The sequence below is a fragment of the Tinamus guttatus genome, unplaced genomic scaffold (assembly GCF_059628265.1).
Source record: "Tinamus guttatus ecotype Peru unplaced genomic scaffold, ASM5962826v1 Tinamus_guttatus_pri_ptg000259l, whole genome shotgun sequence".
NCBI classification, from domain to species: domain Eukaryota; kingdom Metazoa; phylum Chordata; class Aves; order Tinamiformes; family Tinamidae; genus Tinamus; species Tinamus guttatus.
In genome coordinates, this window is record NW_028288793.1 from 73,578 (window position 1) to 101,337 (window position 27,760).

A 27,760-nucleotide genomic window follows, 5' to 3' on the forward strand; every position below is an offset into this window, starting at 1 on the left:
GAGCGGCGGCGGCGGCGCCGTTGGGCGCGCGCGCGCGCGCGGGGAGGCGGGGCGGGGCGCGCGCCCGCCGCTCTACCGACCAACGGCCGGGCACGCATGCGCGCTGCGCAGCCCGCGGCAGCTGCTCGGCGCACGCGCGGCTCCACCCCGAGGCTCTCGCGAGAGGCCGGGATTTATTCCTACGTGCTGTGCCGTGCTGCTCATGGCGGCGCTGGAGCGGGGGCGCTGAGCTGTTGGGGTGAGTGCGGCGGGCGGGGGGGGTGCCCGCCGCCGCGGACACGGCGCGCGCGCACCCTAGGGAGTCCCGGGGATCCTTCGGCGGAGGGAGCGGGCGTCTCCGAGCGCGCGCCCCCGCGCCTGTTGTCCTCGCGGTCCCGGCGGGGTAAGCTGCCTCCGCGCTCCCCCCTGGCCGCGCGGGGGGCGGCGGGCGGGCGGCCGAAGGGCGCCGGCCGGGTAGGCCGCTGCTCCCAGGGAGGGAGTCCTGGCGGCCGCGGGGTTCGCGGCCGCCGCGGCGCGCGGACTGCGTTTCCCGGAGTGCTGCGGGCGGACGCCCTCCCGCAGGGGCTCCTGGGAGCTGCAGTCCCGACCGCCGGCGCCGGGCGGTCAGGGCGGCGCCGGGACTCGCCTTCCCGGCGTCCCGCGCGGCGCATTCGGCCGCGGGGCCTGCTGGGGCCTGTAGGCCGGGAGGCGCCGGCCTGGCCGGCGGCCTCGCCGAGGAGACTACGGGTCCCGGCAGGCGCCGTGCTCCCCGGGGCGCGGGGGCTCCCGGAGTGCGGTGTGGAGGGGGGGGCTGGGCGGACCTCGGTTCCCGCCATGCCCCGCGCGCAGCCCCGCCCGGCGCGAGACGGGGCCCCCTTCCCCTTTGTGTGCGGGCAGCGGCCGCCATCGCCCCCTTTGTGCGCGGGGCGGCGCCTCCCCCGGCGCCGCCGGCCTCTCCCCGCGGCCGCGGAGCCGCCGCGCCCGGCGCGGCCCCTTTTCCGCCGTCGCAGCGCGGGCGGCGCGCGGCCTGCGCCGGGCCGGGGTCCTGGCGCCGCCCCTCGGCGCCGCCCGCGCCGCAGCCACCATCTTGCGGCAGCGCAGTGCGCAGGGCCGCCTCGGCCGCGCCGGGCCTGCCGCTCCGCACGGGTTGAGGCGAGCGCCGGGCTCCCGCCGGCCCCTCGGGGGACAGCGCGCGTCTTCCCGCGCCGTCTGCACCGTGTCCAGCTCCCGATCCGTGTCTGCGCTCGGCAGGTGTCCGTGCGAGCTTAGCCCTTCTCTCCACCTGCATCTTTTGATCTAAAAGCGACTGCCCCATCCAGGCGGTGTTGACAGCTGACCTTGCTGCTGTTACGCTTTGATCGGGTGTCCAGGGTTTGGCCTTCTTTCTGATATTCAAGAGGTTCCTCTGTAAAGACGTGGAGTAAGTTAACCTCCAGGTATCATCTCATCGCCATGGTGCCTGTGCTGAAAATAGTGTTTGATCTTTGCTGAACTTGATCTTAGTCATCTAGAAGATGGCTACTTCTAGAAACACATGTGTTAGTTATGTAAAATATGTATTCTCACAATCGTGTACCTGCTCTTCTGAGGAAAATGAGAAACAGAAACCTTACGGTAGTTTGACAGGTTTTCCCAATCGGCTACATAAATGGTTTCAAGCAGAAAACACACGCTTATATGACAACCTGTCATTGCTTAATAAAATCCAACCTTGTAGTTCTTCAGGAATAGCACTTGTGTAGCTTTCTCTCTTCACTGCCTTTTCATTAATCCTTTGAGCTGTAAATATACAAATGCATTGAGACCAATGTGACTTGGGGACTGGACAGCTGCTTGGGCTGTTTACCATTTGGAGGAGTATTTATAGTAACTGAGTAAGGAATTTGGGGCAGACTTGCACTGATTTTACTTGTTACACTTGCTTGACACCTTTTTTTTTTTCTTTTTAATGACAAAAGTAGCAAACTAATCATATTAGCAGATCATACAGCTTTTAAGGAGAAAGCATGTGCTTCATTCCATTACCTGATTAAATTAGCTTTAGGTGTCTTTGGGCAGAAGCGATGCCTCGATTATGTCTTTGAAAATGGAACGTGTGCCATGGCCAGCAAAATAAAATATTTAGCATGCTGTATGTTACAGTTCCAGTAGATTTCTAATCATGAACTTCATGGGAGGACAGTTCATTAGTGATGTGAAATGCTGTGCAAAATGTGATACTCTTCTAAACAAGATTGTGATAAGGGTTGCCTCCTCTTGTAGGGAGCTATGAGAAAAATCTAGTGGTGACATATTTCTGTGGTAGTTGCTTTTTTTTTTTTCTGATTCTTTTATTTGCAGTATCTCGTGGGATTGTTTGGGAAAAGATTTTTGAGAAAGAAGAAACCAAGCTGAACTCCTACATTTTGTTTCTGGGAAATGTTGTAACCTTATAACAATTATCAACTCAGTGTAATAAGCATTAAATCAGGTGTGGGTAAAACTGATGTATAATAGACTTGGCTGTTAACTTAAGATTTTTCTGATTTGATTCTAACAAGAAGAACACTTTGAGCAGAATTTTCACTGCGAAAAATTCAGTTTTATGGGAATATTTTAGGATTTCATTTACTTTATAGTTGATGATATATAATAGATTTGTTGATACAGCATAATGGTAAGGAAGGGTACTGTTGTTAAACAATATGTATGAAAAAGGTTGAAAGGTTGCAGCTCCAAAGCAAAAAGAAAAAATCATTTTCAGCCTTTGCATTGAAATACATTTTCTTCTCAGACTGTTACACAGAATCAAATAGACTAAATGAGAAGCTGGATGAGGGCAACCCGAAAGTGTCCTGAGTGTTGACCAAAGGAATGTATTTCATATGGGTGAGGCCCCACTGAAAGATTAATACGTGTGAAAAGTGGGAGATCAGTCTGCATACAGCCCTCAGTTTTTGGGACAAAAACTTTACTTGCAGTGTTTGACAGCAGTCAGTATTTTCACTGTGATGAGTATTTAACTATCTCTGCGTTCTCTCTGCATCACTTCATTCTTTTTCAAGTTCAGTTTGGGCTTTTGGCTCTCTAAAGAGAGTTCAAAATTCATTGTAAACAGTGGAACTCACTTTCCCACAGAAGTTGGAAAGAAGACTTCGTCCATGTCTTTGCTCGCTCAGGGTGGACCCATCAGAGTTGCTTGCTTAGATGCTTTATGCCTTTAGACTACTGCCTGTCATTCTACCTTATCTGCTTCTGGCCACAAAAATCCACCCCCTCTTTTTTTCTTTTTTTTTATTTATTGAGTAAACATCAGGCTCAAATCTAAGCTTGTTTTTATTTTTTTGAAACCTTTCTTTCTGATTCTATAAACCTTTCTGATTCTTTCAGTTCTAGGTAGAAGATTGTCTGCACAATTTTCTTTTGAAAACAAAGCAATACTACAAAACATCAAGAGAGAAATATTATCTACTCACCACTGCAGAGCAGCTTCTGTGTTATCTCTACTTATAGATGGACTTCTGTGTTACTTAACACACGTGCCTTGCAAACAAGGCTTTGAAAGACCAGAGAATGACACTGGTTATATTCTGTCCTATGCCTGTATACAATATTTCTAGGCATTATCAAGAACCTATATCTTTTTAGGCAAAATCAAGAGAGGCTTAGGTATTGCTAATCATTGCCTTACCTTTTAAAACTTAAATTGTCGTAATTTTTTCCCCCGTTCCATTGCTGTGCTGAAGATTTGTTGATGAAATTGAGACAGATGTGTAAAGTTGTTGAGAGTATCAGTAGGAGGGCTAAGATTTGCATTAAATAAAAATGCATGAATATACTAAGGTGAAGGCAATATATCTGGTGGTAGAAATATAATAAATCTTCTTTTAAAGTTATACTTACTGTGTGTCTTTTCTCTCTCCGCAGTATGAAGTGTAACAAAACAGAATTTACCACCTGAAACTGCTGCTTCAAGTTCAGATCAGGAAAGGAACATACCACGTCATAACAACAACAGAAGACCAAAGAAGAGGAAACTTACACTGAAGACACAACACTTGATCTGAAACAAGAAGTTTGTGCCTACTCAACAGCCTCAAAAGAGCACGTCCCAACGCTGCTAGTAGTCTTTTTCTCCAGTGCTGTATAAAACTGCCCAGGGCAGCAGCACTTGTATTCCTTATTAGCTTGATAGATCACTTTTTCTTGCTATTTTTTTTCTTTCTTTTTCCTCCCCCTCTTTAAAAACAAAACAAAACAAAAAAATTGAAGTCTTCGTCCTCTGAAACGTGTGCTGAAACAGAAGAATCGGCTAATACTACTGAAAGTGCAATAATTGATTATCACTGCGAGGTTAGTGTGTGCAATGCATAAAGAGCCATAATGTATAATAAGCCAAATTCTTACAGAAGTTCTCCACTGTTATGTTTCTTTGTAAGATGATAATAGCAACTGTGTATGGTACTACTTGTTTTATTTCCCTGGAATAGAAGCATTACTGACGCTTCTATTGCTAATGGACAGTAGTACTGCTCTTTATTTTCTTTTTTCCCCCCTTCTCCCCCAGGTTGGTTCTATTTAAATCAATCATTTAACATGTTTGTTACATTGGTGGAGTTCATTACTTTTACTCTTGTAATCTTTTTGGCCGTGTTAAAGGTCAACTTTGTGCAGTGGACAGCACAGATAGCTAGTAATAGTGTTCCAGTATATAGCTGCTACACTGTAGGTCCACTCAAGTGGTGTTTCTGAACATTGCTCTGCTGTAACGTTCTATGAGAAGTTTTTTTTAAAGTACAGTTTTTTGCAGTATTCTTATTGAGACATATAAATTGACAGTACTACTCTTTTTTTATGCTCTGTTACAGTGTTCAATTTGAACAAGTATAGAACTATGGTAAACAGCTGGAAAGGTTGCTGAAACTATCAGGCCGTATCTTTTCCCCCTACATGGATTTTTAGTGCTGTGCTGAGAGTATATCTCTGGTTGGTCTGAATTTGCCAGACTTTAACTGATAGATCAAGTGTTCTTTGTGCTATACTGCTGGTGCCTCTTGAGCCCCAGACTGCTCATGCAATGATGCATTGAGAGCTTTTAGTGCATCTTTTGCATTTGAGCAAGAGATTATAGCAGTGTGTTTTTCTAGCCTTAGTATAGACCGTTCTGAACTTAATTATTTTGTGGATTTCTTTTTTTTTTTCCTGTAACTAACCTACCTTTAGTAGCTGTTACTTAATGTCCTTGCTAGCATGGCAGATAGGTGTTTGTGTACTTTTCTTGCTTCAGAGGCATAAAGCAACCATTTTGTCAGTGACTCTCAAAATGTATTTGCCACACTGATAAAAGCTTTCAGAATGGGTTAATCATTTTGCCTTTTACTCACCTGGAAATAGGTAATGCATTATGATCCCTTTCCCCAGCCATCCTGTTTCCAAAACTACACTGTTTCTGAAGAGGGTTTCAAGCTCTGAATCAGCATAAAATCAAATACATCCTTCCCACAAGGGTATCTCATACATGGAGTGTTCTAGGATTTGCCTTGTTCAAAACATACTTCTACAAAACTACTTTTATTTATTTATTTATTCTTTTCCTCCTCCTTTAAGTTTAGACTTTTCGCTGAGAGGAATTAATCTGTAACTCTTCCCAGCTGTTTATATTGACATTTTTGTTAGACATCCCAAGAAAATCTTCGTGTCCTTTAAGTAGAACCCACTGCTTAAAAGAATTGCAGTGTGTGGCTTTTACCCTTTAACAGTTTAGGCTGGCCATCATGAAAAACCTTTTTGGGAGCATATTGCAACGCTGCAGCAGGCTACCCAGAACAGCTCTGGAACTTCTGTGGTTAAAAATATGTTAACAAAAGCCCTGCTTTGAGCAGGGCTATGGGCTGGAGTCCTCCAGGGTTCTAAAGCAGCTCGTGACTTCATGGTTTGCTGTATTTTTTGACATGTTAGTGTTTTATAACATATAGGAGTATTGGTTTTTACCAGTTTTATAGCTTTGTATAGTATCCCAAAACTTTATTCTTAGTAATTGTAGAATAAGAATATAGAATAGGTAAGAGTTAGGATGAACACACTTGGCTTTTCATGTCCCTCTAAGCAGACAAAATTTCTGTGTTCATTGATTTATGTTGTTCTAGAAGATGAGGTTCTTATGCAATGCAGTGCATTGCTTCGTTCCGTGGCAGTGTGGAGGCTATTGGTTTCACTGTAGTGACAAAAAATATGGTTAACTTTAGCTGTGAAGCAGCTGTCCATGTAGGAATTATATATTTTAATTGATATTTGTAAACTGCCAGTTTGTGTGTGTGTGGTTTTTTGTTTGTTTGTTTACCGGTCCTATGATTCTGTATTGGTGCTGTGATTCTGTGCTGAAATAGAACGTAAAGTTTTTTAGCACTGCCAAATGTGGCTGAATGTATACAATTGTAAGCTGGTAACAAAACTATTGTATGTTTTGCAAAGTGGCTAAGGATTACAATAATTGCAAATTAAGATGGTTTTAGGTTGCAGGTCCCCTGGAAGCTGCCACAGAGATGCAGGGAAAAGAGGTTGTCATCACACATGACTTTCTATGACGATCTTTAGGTGCTTGTAAATTTTGGAGTTTGGTCTTGCCTTTACCCTTCTAGATGCAGGAAAGCTTGTTAGGCATGGAAAGCTAACAATGAAATCTGAGAGGAAACAGAACCCTCAAGCCTTCCCAGAGGGTTAGGTTGTTCTCTATATAACTCTTTCAATTTACCTGCTCATGTACAAGAATTGCTATATGGCACTGAACGTTACTAGACCTGAGATTTGCAAGTTTGGATAAATGCATATGTGATGGTGCTAATAATAAATGCAAATCAGTGAACTAAGTATTTGTATTCAGCAACGGTGTTGAGATCTGTTTTGGTTTTGTGAAAGTACTAATGTATAATCTTAATGAACTGATAACCAACGTTTCTGTTTAACATTTTCTGCCTTTACTCTTAAGTATGAGGAGAAAAGGGCAGTAAGGCAGTCCTTTCTTTCAAAAGCTTATAGTATGTGGAAAAAAGCATAATAGTGAAAAAGATGCTAAATTAGACTTTCAGTAGTTTGTCTTATAGCTTTGATGAACAGAACATGTCTCTGCAATTGTTCCTGTATCAGCTGTGTGTGCGCACATCTTTGCTACTGTTACAGCTTTTGTGAAGTACTTAGCTATATTAGTGTGACTGATTTTAAAGGTGGAAAGAAAGATGACATGTAAAACAGGAAAGTATTTGGTGCTTAGTGCAGAAACTGTAACAGATTTGCTAGTCCACTGAGTTCCTTAAAAGATTTGGGATGATTAACAGGATATTCTTGAAATTGTGCTTTGGAACTACTGACTAGTTATAACCCTGTACTATGTTATCACAGCTGTATGAGATGGAGAACCATTTTACTGTGTCATCAGATCCTCTCCCCTCTCCAGCAGCTCCCCCACCTTCTCTTCCATTATCTTTCTCTTCCTCTACATCTACCTCATCTGGTTCTAAAAAACTGAAGAGGACTCCCCTCTATCAGAGATCTGTAAGTCAGGGCTGCTGTTTGCACATCTGTCACGTTTCAGTAGCATGGGGAGTCATAGGGTTGGTTACCTTGTAAATACGATTTCACTCTTGAACGTTCTTATTATCTACACTTTTTCAACAAGTGCGAAGCATTCAGTCCTCCGTGAGTAATTTTGAAGTACCTTCTCCCTGAAACCATTCAAACTGTTTTAAAAAATCTTACCTAAAAATATCATTTCCTCCTGTGGAATGAATGTCAGTGCCACTTCTGCCTAAATGTACTTTGATACAACACATCATTTCCTTGAGGATCAAATGAAACAAAATGTAAGCCATAACACAAGGGTAGAAGTGTTTCAGGGAAAAAATGAAATAATGTGGTATTGTTCAGTTTCACCCTTAACAAATACCAGTATGTTTTAACCACCATCATCCTCCGATGCCTTTTATTTTTTTTCCTCCTTCCCCACTCCATTCCACTTAAGATTAATGATTGCAGGCTAACTGAAACTGTGGACAGTGGTGTGAGGACTGATGCTTTATGTTTTCTCATTTGTTTCTCATGGAGCTCAGAACTCTGTTTATCTTACTTCTTTCTTTTTTTTTTTTTTTTAAATACATATTACAAGTGTTTTCTGTTTCCATTAGTGGGAAACTTGTGATTTTTTGTTTTTAAAAGAAATTGGCAATATATGTTTAGCTCTGTTCTTTGGCATCATTATTGAACCTATCGCCAAACAGGGCATCAGTAATAGGGCATGCTTGAACTATACATTTCAATAATTTGAGGAACTAGATGCCTGTGTTGCATTAAAAAGCATACTGCTTTTACAAGTTGTTCAGGAGCATTTTCTCTTGTTCACTGGTTTTGAATCTCTTCTGTTTGACGTGACAGCAAAACAGAGCAAACATGGTCTCATGTGGCTTCCACAGTAATACACTGGACACTGTAGCAAGTAAAACCCTTTGCCACTGTATTCCAAGATGCATGTTGGCTGTGTCCGTGTATTGTTTGGAATAGTCTTTCTTGCATTAAACTGTTTGGTGTGGAATAATGAATTTCAACTGGTTAGTTGCTAACCTGTAAATGGAAATAGGTGCTTTTAAAAAGGACATTTTTGCATATCCAAAAGCTTATGTGCTTGAAAAGAAATTCTGAAACTCTTCATGTTGTTTCTGCACCTTGAAAAGGAAGACAGATTTTATACATAGAAGTTACTTTACAGTTGATTTCAGCTTTAAGTTCAGTGCTATTTTCCAATCAGGTTTTCATAGTCTGTCCAGTAGTGTAAGGCTACCCTAACATTGCTCTAGCAACCTTACACTGCTTAGGGTTAGAGTAGTAATATGAGGCTCACAGAACCTTCTACTGCTGAAATATTAGTTTGAGGTTTTCATTTTGGTTGTTATTTCCATAAGTGTGCAAAAATGAGAAAAACCTATGTTTGAAAGACTAAAGAGTTGAACTAGGAGACAAGCTTTGCAGGTCTAGTATTGTTATTTCATAACTGTTGGATCATAAGTCAGAATATTTTCTTGCTCAAAGCAAGCTTTATTTCAGTCTTTGTGGGTTTTCTTGGTGGGGAGGGGGATGAGCAATTTTATAAATATGTTGCCTGTCTAAATGTAAAGGATAACAATTTTATAAAAGCCTGGCTGCTTCAAAGTTCTTATTTTATTACAAAAGTCATTAGAGTTTATTCACTACAATAACATCCTCAGGTCTTTTTATTTGTTACTTTCATCCTGCTGTGTGGCAGATGAAGAAAATAAGTTTGCTTTATTGAAATCTTTCAGTTACTGAACTTACTGTTGTTACTTTTTTAACAGATGAGCTTTGATCCAAACCTTCTCCACAACAATGGACACAACGGGTACCCCAATGGTACTTCGGCAGCGCTGCGTGAGACTGGGGTTATAGAAAAACTGCTGACCTCTTATGGATTTATCCAGTGTTCGGAACGGCAAGCTAGACTGTTCTTCCACTGTTCACAGTATAATGGCAACTTACAGGAGCTCAAAGTAGGAGGTAATTGGGCAACATGGACATCTTGGCTGAGTCAAGACCCATCTCTTCAACCTGTAGAGAAGCATAACATACCTCACAAACTCAGCGTTTTCTCTTAATTTTTTAGAATTACTGTGAAGATAACTGTGTGTGGTGGTGGGTGGGTGTTGTTTTTTTTAGGATTTTTAGGGTTGTTGTTGGATTGTTTTGTTTGTTTTAATTATTACTTATTTTTAAAACAGCTTATGCTGATGTCATCATGTTTGATTGTCTTGTAGACGATGTTGAGTTTGAAGTGTCTTCTGATCGCCGAACTGGAAAGCCCATTGCTGTTAAATTGGTGAAGATAAAGCCAGAAATACTACCTGAAGAACGGATAAATGGACAAGTTAGTGGCTGTGATGTCTAATTTCTATATGAAACTTCTATATTCAGTACAAAAAGGCAGATTCATTTAGCATGCCTATTCAATACATAGACTGTTCAGTCATACTGAGATATATCTTTCTCATACTAGCAAAAATGCAGAGGTTCAGTTCAAGCTTTTATTTGACTCTAAGCAGTTCTCAGAGTCAACAGATAGTCTCTGTTAAAAACTTTGCAGCATGGCATCCCATCCCATTTTGTTACATTTGAAGTGCAAAGTGCATCCCTGAGTCTATAGTAGGGCATACTGAAATTTTTGTATGGCACAATGCTGCTCCTGAAATGACTAGCAATGGATTTTTTTTTCTTTTTTTTTTCTTTTTTTTTTTTGTGACTGGTAGGTTGTGTGCGCTGTTCCTCACAATTTAGAGAGTAAATCTCCAGCTGCCCCGGGTCAGAGTCCAACAGGGAGTGTATGCTACGAACGTAATGGGGTAAAGCTCATGCATTTTACTTCAACTCTTGACTGATCCATCAGTGTGGTCTATAAACAACAAAAAAAAACAAACCAAAAAGCACAATTTAATATAGACAAATGACATTACAATTTGACTAAGAAGTTAAAGAAGTTACAGTTCTTATGTAAAAATGCCAACTGCAGTAGTTACTACAAACAAATGTTACTTTGACAACTTGCTTGCCCATATCTATTGAGAAATTAATGCAGAGATAAACAGTTGTTCTGCTGTAAAGGATAATGAAGCTAGATTATACGAAAAGTTCAAAATGTTTCCTTTAGAAATTGATATTTAAAGATGGCCATGTACAAAACTTTCAATTTAAGGTGCTTATTAGGGACTCATCAAAACTGCAGAATGAAAGAATGTTTTTTGCATGCACTGTTCTATCAGTTTCCATTTTCTGACTAAAATCATTTTTTTAATAGCAGATACTGTTATTAAGCAAAATGTTGTTAATCTTTGAAAAGAGTTTATTTTGCAAGTAGAGTAATATGAGTCAACATTAATTTACAGGAAGTATTTTACCTGACTTACACACCGGAGGATGTTGAAGGAAATGTACAGCTGGAAACTGGAGATAAAATTAACTTTGTAATCGATACAAACAAACAGTAAGTTATTGTCTTTCTTAACTCTGTATATACTTAGATACTTGGTCAGTCTGGGATTGGGCAGTGGTTTGAGGCTGTTCCAAGAACAGAAACTCTTTTGAAATGAAATATGAAACAATTTTATTTTTTGACTCCAGTTTGCAGCTGCTTATCAGTTTTTCTCTCCTTCTGTTTTCCCCTCTAGTACTGGTGCTGTAAGTGCTCGTAACATTATGCTGTTAAAAAAGAAACAAGCCCGCTGTCAAGGAGTAGTCTGTGCCATGAAAGTAAGTGATTCTTAGGATGAAATGCTTTCTAGAGAGCTGCTATTCCAAGCAGTAAATTTGGCTTGTTAAAATCCATTAAGAGTTTGATGCTGAGGGTGTAAACTCAGCAACTCAGAAGTTTACATGACCTCATCTTTGATGTGTAATACTGCCTTTCTTAAGCAGAATTTTAGTATTTCCATAATGTCTTTGTATGGTAGCTGCGTGTGCTCTGACGTATCTATTGTGCTTACTTATAACTGTCTAATTTGGTATAATATGTAAACTTCTCTGGCAATATATTAAACACTTTGTTCTGTTCATAGGAAGCCTTTGGATTTATTGAGAGGGGTGATGTCGTGAAGGAGATATTCTTTCACTATAGTGAATTTAAAGGTGACCTAGAAGCCTTACAGCCTGGTGATGATGTGGAGTTTACAATCAAAGACAGAAATGTAAGACGAAATCCAGTAAAAACTGAAGACAAGGTTCTAGAACACACCTGGACAGCTATTTTTATTTTATTAATATATTTTTTTTCTTCAAAGTCACTTGTGAGAAAGGGGGGAGGAGGTTCTTTGGAATGTGTATGTTAACTTACCTCTTGTTTTGGGGTATTTGACTGGCTTTATACTTCTAGGGTAAAGAAGTTGCAACAGATGTAAGACTGCTGCCTCAAGGAACAGTCATTTTTGAAGACATCAGCATTGAACATTTTGAAGGAACTGTAACCAAAGTAATTCCAAAAGTACCCCTCAAAAACCAGGTGAATTTCAGTATTTTCTGAGATTCGAAATGTGTTGCTTGCTGACAGGAATTCCAGTGAAATAGTTGAAACGTGGTCCCCTTTAACGGTCTGTGCATAAGCATCACTTCACAGCAAAGGAGAAAGTTGAATTTAATTGTAACAGCCATTGGTAGCAGTCACATTATGTAATTCTTCTAAAGGTTAAAGAGGCAGGAATTAGGGTAACGAAGGGTAATGGTACGTTGGTTCTGTTTTTAATCTTTCAGATACTTCTGAAGGGAGGTTTTTTTGGGGGGCGGTGGTTAGAGCTTTTTTAAGACAAAAGTACAGTGGAAAGGAGAGAAAGTACTTGAAAGTGTTTTTTTTGTTTGTTTGTTTGTTTTCTTTTAACCACAAAAGAGACTCTACCTTTAGAAGTGTTGCAGTTTTAGGTTAGTCCTTGAAACTGATCTTTATTTCTTTATTTTTTTGGGTAATACACATTTGGTGCTAAAACACTTCAGATTTGGCCTTGAACAGTAATTAGCTTGTAACTAACAAATCAGTAGTGATAAGAGAGGGAAGAAGAAAACCAAAACCAAAAATAAAACAGTGGTTTGAGTCCAGCAGACACTGGGTGTTGTTCAGTATTTACTTTGGCCAGCCTTAGTATTTCCAAGTGTTTTGCTGTGATGATGTTGAAACTGATGTCTCGGGAACTTCTGAATTTGATACATAGACAGAAACCAGATTAAATTATGACTGTGACATATCGTAGTGTAGGAGTGTCTGTACAGCTCGGTGCCTTCCTTTCCCAAGTATATACATGGGGGCATGCAGCTCAGCAAGGGCTTTTTTTAAGGGCTGATTTAAAGCTTTGAACGCTGAGCTTTGTAAGTGAACTAACAGGAATGCATTTGTGTGTGCTTGTTTTTTTGTTGTTGTTTTGTTTTTTACATATTTCTGCCTGGCTACTAGAATGACCCATTACCTGGCCGCATCAAAGTTGACTTCGTGATTCCTAAAGAACTTCCATTTGGAGACAAAGATACAAAATCCAAGGTGACCTTGCTGGAAAGTGACCACGTTCGATTCAATATTTCGACAGATAGACGTGACAAATTGGAGCGAGCCACAAATATTGAGGTTCTTCCCAATACTTTCCAATTTACAAATGAAACTAGAGAAATGGCAAGTATCTCTTTTTAGATTAAAAGCAATTCTATTATTTTATTACTATTATTACTATTAAACTATTTGCTACTATTATTACTGTTGTGATTTCTGAAGTGAACGGAAGGTGAGTGGTACGTGGGGAACTGGGACTGTCTTTAACAGTAATTTAATGTAAATAACATGGTAGCATCTTCACTTTTTATGCAATGAAGTCCTCAGATGTCTTCTTCAAGCAGTGTGCTTCAGTAGTAGCAAATCCTGAATTCTGATGAAGTTTCCATCTGCCTGTTTCCAGGGTGTGATTGCAGCAATGAGAGATGGCTTTGGCTTCATTAAATGTGTTGATCGGGATGCTCGCATGTTCTTTCACTTCAGTGAAATTATGGATGGAAACCAACTCCATATTTCTGATGAAGTAGAGTTTACTGTGGTTCCTGTAAGTGAAATAATCTATTTGCAAACTAAACTTTAATTTAAATACAAAACAAAAAAATTAAAAAAAAGCCCCAAAACCAAAAAACAAGCAAACACTTGCCATCTGCCTTAAAACTTGGTCAATCTTGTTTTTCAGGATATGCTGTCTGCACAAAGAAATCATGCTATAAGGATTAAAAAACTTCCAAAGGGCACGGTTTCTTTCCACACTCAATCAGATCACCGTTTTGTGGGTACTATAGACAAAGAAGCCATTCCAGCCAAAGCCAGTAGCCCCAATAAAGGCAAAGAGAAGGTAACATTGCTGCTCTTGTGAAGTAGATATTGTGTATTTCTTACTTTGGAAACTGAGGCTGCTTCTTCAAAATGTCTAATTGTATTTTTGAAGTACTGCTTATTATTATGAATGTGGAATAGACTGAATAGCTAATGACAGGATTGGCTAAAACTAACTTGTGCAAAACGGGGTATTAAAAGCATGGCTGCTGCTTTGCAATGATGCTGCTCTTGAGGATATTTTCCAGGACCTTAATGGAAAACTCCTTTCCTTGCCTTGCTGCAGAATATGCTTTAATTGGCTGAAATGATATTTCTAGGGCTAGAGGAAGTTTTGTGCTCTTTTAAACTATGACAAATATTTAAACTTTCAATAAATGCTTGAAGTAGTCAAACTTTTTAACTTTAAAAGTACTGTTTAGGAAAAAGGTAAATTTTTATATATGTCACTTCAAGCTTTGCATTTGTTACTCTGCTTGCTTTGAGTTGATTTCTTTGTTACTTTTTTAAACCAGTTGAGGAGCAGTTATTGAAAAACCTCTGTGACTGAGATGAGCTGTGCTTGGATTGTGTGCAGTAAATTTACTGACAAATAAGGTGCCAATTGTTAAATTCTCTTGCTTTGTCTTTAGGAAGCTGAGGATGGAGTAATCGTTTATGATGACTGTGGAGTAAAATTGACCATTCCTTACCAGGCCAAGGATGTGGAAGGATCTACTAATCCCCAGATAGGAGATAAGGCAAATAGAACTAAGTATATCTTTGGGATTTTTTTTCTGTGTGTTGCCAGATGTGAGCTTTTCTTTGCTTTGTTGTTGCCTTTTTTTTTTTTCTTCCTTCAGAAGAAATGAAGGACAAGGTATCTGCATAATGCAACCTTATGCCTCTGTCCTGAGGTTTAGTGGCTTTATTTTTACAAAAAATATCCTAAAACCTATTGATGGAAGTAGTGCCTTGGGGTAGCTTTTGAAGATGGAGAACATATCCTTGTGAGCAAAATAGCCTGGCACACAAATGTAGGCAAAGGTGGCAAGAGATCTGGAAGGGCAACCCAAGAACAGTTAGTGTTTGGGAACCATGCTGTCGAAGCACTGATTACTTTACAAAAATAAAACAGAGGTGAGCTGAACTTAGGTGCATGCTCGCTGTGGGCTAATAGTGCTGAAGAAATGTGTGCAAAGAGCCTAATCGCATATAGGCTCTGTTTAGTGAGTCAGTGAAAGTCAAGACTGACTTGTTTCTGAGAGACAAGTGGCTAGAATAAGACTTTCCTGGAGATGTGGGTATTGATGAGAGTTGTTCCAGTGTGTAGGGGGTGGCCTTTTTATTTCCTCTTTCTCTCCCCCTTGATGCTGATCCTCATATCTAACAGGTCGAGTTCAGCGTTTGCGAAGTGAAGAGAACCGGTCTGCAAACGGCTGTTTCTGTCAGAATGCTTGGACGCAACTACAGCTCTAAGAGGCTTTTGGGATATGTGGCAGCCCTGAAAGATAACTTTGGATTTATTGAAACAGCCAATCATGATAAGGAGATCTTTTTTCATTACAGGTGAATCTGTCTCTCACTCTTTCTTGCTGTCTTGTGTGTTTTGGGGGTGTTTGTTTTGCTTTGGGAATGTGTGGGTGTCTTTTTTTTCTCCTCCCTTTTTATTTTTCTGTAGGTAGAGGCCTGTTAACCACTTCAGGATTCACACATTTAAAGGATCAAGTGTCTCAAGTCCATTTTTTATCTCTTTTGGACTGGCTCATATTTTTCTGTTAGTGTGTTCTGGGCCTCTGGATGAAGGCTTTGTTCTAGTCTTAAAAAACACAGTTCAAAAATTGTGTATTTGAAAGGTTTCACTTTCTTGGGTAAGAATGTATTGAAAATGTAGGGGGCCAGTTAGGTGGGTTCCAATCACCCTATTTAATTGTTAAAACATTACTAGTGTGATAGAACTAAAGGAAAGTTGCTTATAATTTTTGTTTGCTTGTTCGTTTGTTATAGTGAATACTGTGGTGATATTGATAGCCTGGAACTTGGAGATACAGTTGAATACAGCTTGTCAAAAGGCAAAGGAAACAAAGTTAGTGCGGAAAAGGTGAACAAAACACATGCAGGTAAGACTGTATCTGGTAATTTCTCCTTAAAAGGGTCTTTGAAGGTCCTTATGGTAAAGTCTACTAATGATCTCTTTACAGTTGGAGTCCAGTGCAAAAGGAGGCTTCCTAATATGGTCACTAGTTAAGGCCACTAAGCATTAATCTGAGTAACAGGTTTCCTGAAAACTGTTTCCTGTGTTATTGAAGAGAAAATCTGTGCAGAACAACAGTGTTGTAGACAGTAGCAACCTCTGGGACCTCATCATACTTTTTCGCCTTTAATTGAAGGGAGAGATGTTGTGATAAAACTACCTAATTTAGTAATTCTAGTTGTTTTGCTGCCCTTCAGAGAAGGAATGCTTCACGAGGAATTGCAAGTTGTGGTTATTGGGGCTTAAGAAAGAATTTATAAGCTTAAAGGATAGCAAATGATTACTGGATCATTAAAACGATCCAGGAACTGGGAATGCAGTGGTAGTGAATGAAAATCCTTTGATTTTTCTTTCATGTTCCAAGGCTTTTAGTTCTGTTGGAAGTTACTGTTTCCTGCCTGCAGCCCCCTAATTGTGTTTTGTTGACTAGAAAAGCTCACAAAATATTACTGAATTAGAGCTGTTCTAGTTTTACTGGCTGATAGTGCATTATACCAGCAGTCTTGTAGTGTAAACTGGAAAGGGTTCTGGCTAAGACTGATTTGCTACTCTGTTTTAACATGACTGGAACATTCTGTTCCTCTGTTTCTGTCTTTTCAGTGAACGGGATCACCGAAGAAGCTGATCCAACTGTTTACTCTGGTAAAGTCATTCGTCCTTTGCGGAGTGTAGATCCCACCCAGACTGAATACCAGGGCATGATTGAAGTAATGGAAGATGGTAAGATTTCTCACCTATAATTGATACTTGCTTTAATGATGGTAGTAAATACAGTTGTAAGCTCAAGGTAAATCTACATATTCCCTTTTCAGGTGCAGAATAAGATTAGTAATTTAATGAACTGTGAATAGAAATGCTAAGGGTTATGTTCACACTGTATTGTTAACAGTAGAACTATCGTATCTAGTATTGGGAATACACTTTATATGTTCTTGGTTTAAAAATAAAACTCTATTTTGTTTTTCCACCTCCTGCCCTCCAGGTGAGATGAAAGGAGAGGTTTATCCATTTGGAATTGTTGGAATGGCAAACAAAGGTGACTGTCTGCAAAAGGGAGAAACAGTAAAATTTCAGCTCTGTGTTTTGGGTCAAAACGGGCAGACAATGGCTGTTAACATCACACCTTTCCGCAGAGCCACAGTGGAGTGTGTGAAAGATCAGGTGAGTGAATACCCCTCTGAAGACAAGATCTGTGTTAACTGAGCTGGCATGGAGCACATGAGAACCCAGCACCCCATCTATGAAGCTTCACTTGTGCACAAACTATGGCCATTTCACACTCTTGTTCTAGAGAAAGATGTTTGTGTAGCCCACATACTGATTTCTGTAAATCCTCATAATGTGGTTTCAGCCAAGGTGAGCTAGAGCTTTGGTGCTGATAAATCACTTCTGAGCAGCAGTTCCTTTTGTGATTGATTCTGAGGAGCTGCTCTGTCCTGTTCTGTGCTTTTGTAAGAATTGATCTAGCTAGTTATTCCTGCGTATGAAATAAAATAAATAAAAATGTCCTTAAGAGGAGGGGCTAAAAAAAAAAAAAAGCTTGTATGCTGTGCTACTAGAAGAGGCTTCTTCACAGCATTAAGTAGTCAGTGACTGCAGTCAATCTGAAATATGAAGGGATATGAAAGGTGATCACTGTCCTAGCCACTTGCAGTGTAAAATGATTGGAATTAATTTCTGTGAGTGTTCTATTTTTATAATAATTTTGGAGCCCTAAGCCATAGTCGCTTAGGGAAGGGGTAGGTGGATTTTGCTGGCTATTGCCTTAGGTACTTCCGTCTACTATTTTGCTTGTAGCTGGACTTTCATATCAGTAATACAGGCAAAACAGCAGAGTTGTTTCCTCCAACTTTAGAGATAGTGGTGGGGGACAAGGGGAGGGGGAGAAGAGGAGGGAAAAAAAAAAAAAAAAGACCTGCAGCAGTGGCTTTCTCAGTTTAATACTGCTGCTGGTGTTTGTTGGGATTCAGAACTTGTCTGTAGACTTGGCTTTAGAAGTCAGATAGGTGGCTGAGCACTGAAAAGTATCGTTTCCAGCCAAAATGTCGTCTTTGGTACAGAGCCTGCATGCACTTTTCAAAGCGTTGTGGGTGGGGTATTTCTTTGTAAGTGCAATTATGTTGTTACATCTTCTTGGATAGAAGTGAAAGAAATAACCATGTGTTGTATTGTTTTCAGTTTGGCTTCATTAACTATGAAGTGGGTGACAGCAAAAAGCTCTTCTTCCATGTCAAAGAAGTTCAGGATGGTGTGGAACTACAGGCTGGGGATGAAGTGGAGTTCTCAGTAATCCTGAACCAGCGCACAGGGAAATGCAGTGCCTGTAACGTGTGGCGTGTCTGGTGAGGACTTGGAATTAAACTGTTCATCCATCTGGTACACTGACTTCTCCGTTAGTGCTAGCATGCATGTGGCTCCTAAACTAGCTCTTCCTGGAAGTGGGATTCTAAATTTCAACTGGCTTCAGTGAGAACCTCTCGCAGGAGAGTATGGCCAGCACAGCAGCAAGACTCTCAGCTTTTCTTAATTCCATAGTGTTGTTGTTTTGTCTGTTCATTTTTCATCTATTAAGTTCTAAATAGTAGGGACTTGGGCAGTTTTTTGCTTGGAAAAGAAGAAATGATAGGAAAACTCAATGAAGTACTGTAGGTAGTTAGTGGCCTGTGGCAATTTCTGCATTATACGTAATGCCACCTGTTTTCTGAAAAGCCTCTATCTTTCATTTTAAACAGAAAATTTGTTAGGCACTTTATTTGACCTACCATGTGTTTGGTATGACAAGCGGTTTCTTTCCAGAGATGTGAGTTGCCAAAACATAATGGCACAGCCTGGATCTTTTGCTGGTTCAGTCCAAGGGAACAAATGTAGCAGGTGTTGTAGACACATTAGTATTAACTGGAGAATATTGTTTTGAGTTACTATATATCAAAATCCATCTCTTAGTTATGATGGTAAGGTGGCCGTCTGGCATTTTACAGAAGTTCTGATTTCAAACAAGCCAAACTATGCTAATGTCTTGGTAGGGAATATGACCATGAATTAGGTACAGCTTACACTATCTCTGGGAAGTCATCCCTGCTCTGTATGGTTGCCTGTCTTACAGTGAAGGCGCCAAGGCTGTTGCTGCTCCACGTCCTGACAGACTTGTCAATCGTTTAAAGAGCATTAACCTGGATGATGCCAATGCTCCTCGTCTAACAGTTCTTCGTCAGCCCAAGGGGCCGGATAACTCAAAGGTATGTGAGATAAGTCTAGCTCGCAGAACTGCAGTTTGTTTTGGCTTAGATGACATAGCCTTGCTTCCTCTGTTGGAAGTCTTAAGCTGTTTGAAATCTCGTGCTCAATTCAATTCTTAGTGAACTAATCCAGGTGTTAGTTGCCTTGTGCCCATAACCCGTATCCTGGTGTATTTTTTTCTTCTATAACCCTTTTGCTGGCACATTCATAAGTGAAATGTCTGTATGTAAACTTGCCTTTCTCATGAAATCCTGTCATCACTTCAAGTGCAGAAAGATTACTATGTCTGGAAGCAGTGTTTGTATCTAGGACAGTAAAGGGTAAACACAGCATCTTCAGGGTTGCCTTCTTGTTACTGAATTTGTTTCTGGAAACAAATGTAGCTAATTAAAAATGTGCTCATGCTGCGCTTGGTTGGAACAAAAGAAAGTTTGCTTAAAAGCATGACCCTGGACCTGAAAATCATCTTTTTTCCCCCTCTTTACTTGCAGGGATTTGGTGCAGAGAGAAAGATTCGCCAGGCTGGTGTTATAGACTGATTCACAAAACCCATACCTGAAGTACGACTGAGTGATGGGGGCTGGTGAAGGGTACTGAATTCATCCCTTCCAAATTCTAAGAAGCTATTACATCAGTTTTAACACCTTTTCATGTTATGTTTAAAATAAATTTATGAAACCATTTTAAAATTATGCACAGTTGCAGCCTGGAGAACTTAAGGTGGCGCCTTATAGTATCACATTTTAGAAGCTTGTTTTGAATGGTGCATTTAACGCAACTGGTAACTGCAAATCTTCATTGCCTATGTGAGTAAACATTATAGAATGCTCTACTCTGGTAGACCTTATGGAATTCTGCACTACACTTACCTATGCTTTCTTTGTTATTTTGGCCAAGGTTTTACTATGCCTTAGTGTTCAGTTGTTTTATCTCCTGCCTTCCAAGGGGAAGGTCACTTTCTGCTCGCTCTGCTCAAATTCTGAGGACCACATGAGTGCGGAATATGTTCAACTTTATATAAAATCTGTATGAACATTCAGATAAGTAGGTGGCCAAATGTTACACTGTTTTCATATTTCATTTGAATCCTTTAGCCAGTAAATTTTTGTTAGAGCTCAAAGAAAGTCTCTTTCCAGGATAGACCTATTTTTGTAGCGTTCTGAAGTGCACGCAGTGCAGAATTTCATAAGGCTGAGGTGTGCCATCAGTGTGGTAATTTAAATATATTTAAAACAATGCACAAATCTGCTGCTGCTTTGAACACTGCAGCTTCTAAACCCGGTTTCTTTTACTGATTTAAATTTAAAAAAAAAGTTGTGCCTGAAGTGAATACCTTTTTTTCCTCTTTTTTTTTTTTTTTTTTGCAGCCAGCACCCAGTGTACTGTAAAAGAATAAATACTTAGGCTTTCCATAGCTGTATTGAGACTTTCATCAAGGTGAAATAGTTGATGTCTGTGTGCTTTATTTTTTTCCCCTCTCCTCCCCTGGCCCCTTTCACCTCCCCCTTGCTTTCCCCCTCTTTCCCCAGTCACACTTTATCAAGCAAGAAAACTGAATGATTGGTCTAAGTATTACTTTAACCAAAAAGATCAGGAGTTATTTTCTTTGAATAGAGGGCAGTACTGTGTTTTTTTTTTTGTTTTTGTTTTTTTTTTCCTCCATGTTACCTCTATTCTCAATTTAGGGTTTTCTTCTCTGGGAGATGCATTATCTTTGTAAAACAAACATTGCTTTCTCCAATTTTTTTTTTCTGTTAATGGCAAAGAATGGAAATAGAATAAAGTTTTACTGATTTTGAACAAAGTCTCCCCGCGCGCCCCGTGTCGTGCTTGGCGCCGCGCCGCCAGGGGGCGCCCGCGCGTCCCCCCGCGGCCCTCCCCGCGCGCGCGCGCGGGCGGCGCCGCCGCCGGCCCTTCCGGCGCTGACGCGACGCTGCGGGCGGAAGGCGGAAGGCGGCGGCTCGCGGGGCGCCGCGCGTTGGCGGGCGCCGCGGGCGGGGGCGGCCGCGCCCGCGGCCATGACCGAGTACAAACTGGTGGTGGTGGGCGCGGGCGGCGTGGGCAAGAGCGCGCTCACCATCCAGCTCATCCAGAACCACTTCGTGGACGAGTACGACCCCACCATCGAGGTGAGGCGGCAGCCGCGGCCCGGGCGGGCGCCCGCGCGGCGCGACCCCCCGGCGGGGAGCTCGGCCCGCCGGCGGCATCTCCGGTTTTAAACAATGATTCAGCCTTGCTTTTCTTCCCCCTTGCGGTGCGCGTATAATCGCTTAGCTTAGGTGTTAGCAAGATAGCTTTAAAGCAGCTGGTTGTTTTCAGGGAGGGTGTTTAAAAACCCTTGTGGGAGATGCAGGTGTCGCAGAAGCTGCGTTTGCCTCCGTTCTTACACACGGTGAACGCTCGAGCAGGGAGGAGGTGGGTGCTGCGGCCGGCCTGGCGCTTAGGAGTCGCTATGTGGCATTGTGAGACCAGCGGGTGCCGGAGCAGGAATTACAGAAAATTCGAATTTCCTCAGCGTCTGCTTTGGTTTCCAAAGCAGAGCGTAGGCAGCCAAGAGCAGCAACCAAAAAGGAAAGGTTACTTTGCCACTGGATTACCTAGACTTTAGTTTCTGGTCATAATATTGTACTGAGATATCTTAAGTGATAGGTGCAATAATTTATAAGGTATTTCTTCTAAAAAATAACTTGCTTTTTGCAAAAAAAGCGTGTGCATTTGTTAGGTTAAAATCTTAAGTGCCTTTAGTTATTCAGTTTTCATTAGAGAGGAAAGCAGAAAAAAAAATCTGAATTAGCGTCTTTTTTTTTTTAACGCTGCCTGATATTGAAATAAGTAGTGCAAACCTAATTTAAAACTCTCATCTATATTTTCTGCAGGATTCATATAGAAAGCAGGTTGTTATTGATGGAGAAACGTGTTTGTTAGACATCCTGGACACTGCTGGGCAGGAGGAGTACAGCGCCATGCGGGACCAGTACATGAGGACGGGGGAAGGTTTCCTCTGTGTCTTTGCCATTAACAACAGTAAATCATTTGCTGATATTAACCTCTACAGGTATGAGCTAGTTCTTTACCACTAGGAAAAATGTCTGAAGAGGTATCAGGTATTTAGCCTTGAAACCTAGTGAAGAGTAAATGATAGAAAAAATGTTAAATCTCCCACTTTTTGGAAAAGTTTTCCGAGCTTTTAGCATTCTGAGTCTATACATAATTAGTGGAGAATGGAACAGTTTTCCAGGTTGCTGTGTTAATTAAATGCTTTTTATACTTCAGAGCATATGGAAAAGGAGACAAAGTGGGTAAGAAAAGAGAAAGCAGATCAAAGTGGGCTTATTCATGAACTTCATGGAATATGTATGCTAGCTCTTGAAAGTACTGTTGGATGTTAGAACCTCCAAGGTCCTGTCCATCCCTGGTACAAACTTCCGTAGAACAGAGTTCTCTAGATAGTTAATTAAGCCACCTTTTACACGTAAAATTAGTTCGTAACTTTTTTGTTTTCTTTTTAAAGAGAACAGATAAAGAGAGTGAAAGATTCAGATGATGTGCCAATGGTGCTGGTGGGAAATAAATGTGATTTACCCACAAGAACAGTAGACACAAAACAGGCTCAAGAATTAGCAAAAAGCTATGGAATCCCCTTCATCGAGACATCTGCTAAAACAAGACAGGTAAGATGCTTCCAGTCTTGGTCTGATTCTGCTGTAAATGCCGAATCATCTAACTCTTCCCTATCTTGGCTTTTTATTGAAGGCCAATTATGGGGTTATTTACAGAAAATACCCTCAGAATATCTGGGGAGGAATAACCCCAGGCACCAGCACAGACTAGGGGTTGACCTGCTGGAAAGCAGCTCCATGGAGAGGGATTTGGGAGTCCTGGCTGACAACAAGTTCCCCATGAGGTCCCAATGTGCCCTCGTGGCCAAGAAGGCCCATGGGCTCCTGGCTGCAGCAGGAGCGTTGCCAACAGGGCCAGGGAGGGATCCTGCCCCTCTGCTCAGCCCTGGGGAGGCACCTGGAGCACTGGGGGCTGCTCTGGGCTCCCCAGAACAGGAGGGACCGGGAGCTGCTAGAGAGGGGCCAGCGCAGGGCCACGAGGATGATGAAGAGCCTGGAGCAGCCGTGGTGTGAGGAAGGACTGAGCAAGCAGGGCCTGTTCAGCCTGGAGAAGATTGAGAGGGGATCTGATTGATATGTACAAGTACCCGAGGGAAGGATGTAAAGAAGATGGGGCCAAACTCTTCTCAGTGGTGGCCAGTGACAGGACAAGGGGTAACGGGTACAAGTTGAAACACAAGAGGTTCCATCTCCATGTGAGGAAGAACTTCCTCCCTGTGAGGGTGCCAGAGCCCTGGCACAGGCTGCCCAGAGAGGCTGTGGAGGCTCCTTCTCTGGAGATCTTCAAACCTGCCTGGATGCCACCCTGTGCCCCTGCTCTGGGTGTCCCTGCTGGAGCAGGGGTTGGACTAGGTGATCCCTGGAGGTCCCTTCCGACCTCAACCGTTCTGTGATTCTGTGATGTAGCTGAAGGAGTCAGTATTATTTGAATCTGTGGCCCTGTCCAGTCAACCAGTGCTACCTACCTACAGCAATGTGAGATGAAGACGGAAAGGTACAATTGTTAAGCAGTAACCAAAACATGCAATTCTGAAATGGAAATGTGGCAAGTAGAGCTTGTTTTCTGCCCAGGATTTCTCTGTGGTTAAAGTTAGCTTTGTCTCTTTTTAATGACTGTTACTCTGGACATTTACCTTAGCAGAAGAGTTAACAGTTTAAGTGGAGAGGTTTGGACATAGGTGCCAGTCCCCTGCTCTCATAAACTGTGGGATAAGGTGGCTACTCCTCCTGTAAAAGTGTGTGTTTTGAATGTGTCAAGCGATTCTGTGATGGAAAGAACAGTGATCTCAAAGAAGTCAGGAAAGGAAATACTTTACCTGGATCATTTGCACTCAGGGTGTGGAAGATGCTTTTTACACACTGGTGAGAGAGATTCGGCAGTACCGGATGAAAAAGCTCAACAGCAACGAAGATGGGAATCAAGGCTGTATGGGATTGTCTTGTGTCGTGATGTGAGAAGGTGAGCTATCATTGAAGTTTCTGGTTTCTTGTCTGCATGTCTTTTAAATTGTTGATAAGCACAGCTTAGAAATACTGACTTCTCTAGTTTTTTTGGAGTTTTGTTTTTCTGCTTAGATTTTACAGTTAATTACTTCTTTTTAAAAAAAAAATCAGTAGAGTGCAAAGCATAAGGAGAACAAAGTCTATTCCCAACAACCTTTTGGCTTTTTGGAAGTGACACAAGCATCACCTGAAGTAGAAAGAACATGCAGAATTCTACAGTCCTGATCTGTTGATGACTGAATGACTTCTGCACAGCTTGTCTTGAGCTGTATTCCTCTGGCATATTCAGTATTGAAAGCTGAAGCCAGTAACATAAAGCAAGTGGTGAAATTATGAATGTCCCAGCTGAGTCAGGTTTTCAAAAGTTACCTGAAACATGTAGCTCATCACTATAGGAACGGATAGACTAGTTCAGAACTTGTACTACCTTGTCATAACACACATTCATCCCAAAGTTGTACAACAGCTAATTAGAGATGCCTTTTTGTTCCAGATGCCAAAAACACCTGGTTCAGATGTAGCTGATGGACGAATCTCGATGCCACTGTGTTGCATCTTAGGATGATGCCCTGCAGCATTTTGGTACCAGCTCATTAGTACAAGGTCCTTTTCTGTGCTCCATCTGAAGAGAACATCTCTGGCATATACCTCTTTGCTCAGTTAATAGAGCAGTCACATCTCTTGATGCACTGGGATTCTTTTCTGATTTATCTGGGTTTGTTCAAGAAGAAAACCAATCATGAGAGAAGTGAATTTTAGAGACTAAATGCTGTGAAAAAGATGACACTTTACCTCTAGAGTGAAAGATAAACATGATTTTTGTCCCCATTTTATTGGACTCAGATTTGCAGTGCTGTCTGAGAAGTGGCCCTAAAAATTCCCTGTTATAAAAATGAGATATCTTTGCTATTTAAGTGCCTGTTTGCTAAGAAGATCTGGAATTTTACCCTGTTTTGTCAGGCCAAGGGAAACTCCAAGGACCAGGACATTATTGGAAGCTCATTGTCTTAAGGAGTCAAGCGTCAAGAAGAATGTGGATGATCTCTTTGCACAACAGGCTGACACAGCAGGAATTTGTAGGCTGGAAAATTCCATTTGTAAAACTCTTGAACAAGGGAGGACAGTGTATTGCATCCATTTTTGACTCTTTGTATGTGGAATTGTATATATTCTATACTGTTTTTCTACAGCATTTGAATCTCTTTCTCTTCCAAGTTGGACCAAATTAGCCAACTGCTCATTTTAATATAGACTGCTAATGTTTCTGGGCAGCTCCTCAATAGCTCATCTAGTAACTGGAGGTTAGTTCATTTGGACAACTGTTGTTCAACTCTGTCTTTAACTTACAATTTCTTTTTCTGAATTATTTTGTCATATCAACTGACCTTAAATATAATCTTTTTGAAATGGTTCTCTGTAAAATGTAGTTGGACGGTCTCCTTGTCAGGGAAGCAGTCTAGGATTTCAGGTTTATTATAACTGGTGTAGTTGTTACCACAGACTCAGTATGTTCAGGCTGAGGGGAGGAGAGCAATGAGCCCCAACAGAAAACTGAGCTGGCTGTGGTTGCAGTGTCCTTGCAAAATGAGGAAGGAGCGAGTTCAGTGATGAATGCAGAGATGTGTGATACACTGATGGGAATCTGGGCTTGTTCTAACAGCCTCAAAGTATGAGAGAATTATTGCACAGGTCTCCTGAGTTCTTCTAGAACAAAACACTGTCACCTCTTATAACAGGGACATTCACGTGTGGTCGTTGTTGCAGTGTGGTGTTTCTTGATAATGTCTTTCCCTAATCTTTGTGCCACTGATTTTGGGTTCAGCCCTGTTGCCTCACACAGTGCATCCTACAGGAAAGGCAAGTTATTCTCTGCTGGAGCAATGCTGGGGTATGAGGCAGGAATGATGGTGAGGCAACCAGGCTGCTGGGCCAGTCTGCCAGCCCAGCAAGAGCAATTGCCAAAGGCTTCATTTCAGCTGGCTGGTGTCAGGTTCATACATCTTAATCCAGACTTTCCAGTTTCCAATGGAAATTAGAAATCAGTAAATACTGAGAGTACCTTTTACTCTCAGTAGCTTTTAATATTGCTTCCTTCACTATTTACATTCTTAATCATCTTCTTGAAGTGCAGGGTATCAAGCTATATCACCTGTTTACCCTTGATACTCCCCATACATATTTTCACAAGTTATTTTAGCCTTGACTGATATGACACAGATATGAATGAAAATATTTTTACCTAAAATACGATTTACCAGTAGCAAACACAGCGATGGGCAACAGTGTAGAGAGCATTGTGACTCTAGCTGAGTTCATTTGCACATGATCCCATGCCTCCCAGTTAAACACTCGATGGCGTAATCATCACTATTGAAAGTTGGGTCTCATTATATTTAAGAGTAATTATGGTCAGTGAAGATCACTGGCTGCATTTAATATATATGCACCACATGACACGTCAGGACAGAAGTCTGTTCTTAGGAGTCATCTTCTCTCGCATTTGGGTGTCAGGATTTACCAGCAGAACGTTCCAAATGCTTCACCGAGTTCTGGGGGCCTCGTGCTACCCTCGTGGTTGTTGAAGCCCAGGAGGTGGATGTTCCAAGGAAGGTGGAAATGTGTTTGCACGACCTGCTCCTGGAGAACTGTGTTTGTGCAGCCATGGTCTTTGCTGCTGCAGGATCTGATACAGCTGTTTCAGTAAGGGAAAGCATCTTGGAGCAGAAGCATGGATCAAAGTTTGCCGTTCCAGCGGAGCGGTTCCAGTGCCAGCAGAAAAGGTTCTGTGTTCTGAGTCTAAGCTGGTTTTGCAGCTATAGTCTGTGACAGGGCCTGATGACAGCAGGAAGAAAACTTGTGCGCTTGTCTCCTGCCTTGGTGCGCAGCTCTGATCCTCCACATTCCTGTCAGCTGGGCCCTTTTTGGCCATCTCATCAAGTTTGACCTCAAAGTCAGTGGAGTCATTAAAAATACTTAATTTTTTTCAGATTGTCAGGTTCATTATACATGTGTTAGGTTGGGTTTCTGACCTGCAGGTGCTCCAGATTGTCTTCTTTGGGTTAATGATGATACCAGGAGGTGCAACAGCAAGACATACATCCCCGTGAACCCTGTTTTTCTTCACTGCTCTCTGCTTTATGATTCTCCCACACAGGATACTCTGTTAAAATGGCAGCAGAGTGCTGTAACTCAGGTTCCTGATCAGAACTGTTCTGGTAACTGTTTTACAGGTCACTCAGTGTCTGTTAAGGGTATTAAGTTGAACTGGGAAAGCAGCATGTTTACTGGAAACAACATGAGTTGGATGCACTTCTT

At 41.6% G+C, this 27,760-nt stretch overlaps 2 protein-coding genes across 2 annotated transcripts; both read left to right on the plus strand.

Moving 5' to 3' along the window:
- The first annotated feature begins 97 nt into the window (after nt 1-97).
- Nucleotides 98-21,126, plus strand: CSDE1 (cold shock domain containing E1). Its single transcript, XM_088526855.1, has 20 exons — nt 98-238; nt 3,886-4,311; nt 9,318-9,516; nt 9,774-9,883; nt 10,263-10,355; nt 10,896-10,993; nt 11,178-11,259; nt 11,565-11,693; nt 11,879-12,004; nt 12,944-13,156; nt 13,437-13,577; nt 13,713-13,871; nt 14,485-14,592; nt 15,225-15,400; nt 15,839-15,951; nt 16,686-16,805; nt 17,068-17,246; nt 18,264-18,427; nt 19,189-19,321; nt 19,814-21,126. Exons 3-20 carry the CDS (start codon nt 9,318-9,320, stop codon nt 19,859-19,861), a joined length of 2,391 nt encoding a protein of 796 aa, XP_088382981.1. The 5' UTR covers nt 98-238; nt 3,886-4,311; the 3' UTR covers nt 19,862-21,126.
- A 201-nt stretch (nt 21,127-21,327) lies between these two features.
- On the plus strand, nt 21,328-25,947 carry NRAS (NRAS proto-oncogene, GTPase). Its single transcript, XM_088526854.1, has 5 exons — nt 21,328-21,451; nt 22,199-22,377; nt 22,834-22,993; nt 24,278-24,401; nt 24,939-25,947. The coding sequence occupies exons 1-4, from the start codon at nt 21,341-21,343 to the stop codon at nt 24,395-24,397; spliced, it is 570 nt and encodes a 189-aa protein (XP_088382980.1). The 5' UTR covers nt 21,328-21,340; the 3' UTR covers nt 24,398-24,401; nt 24,939-25,947.
- Nucleotides 25,948-27,760: the final 1,813 nt, after the last annotated feature.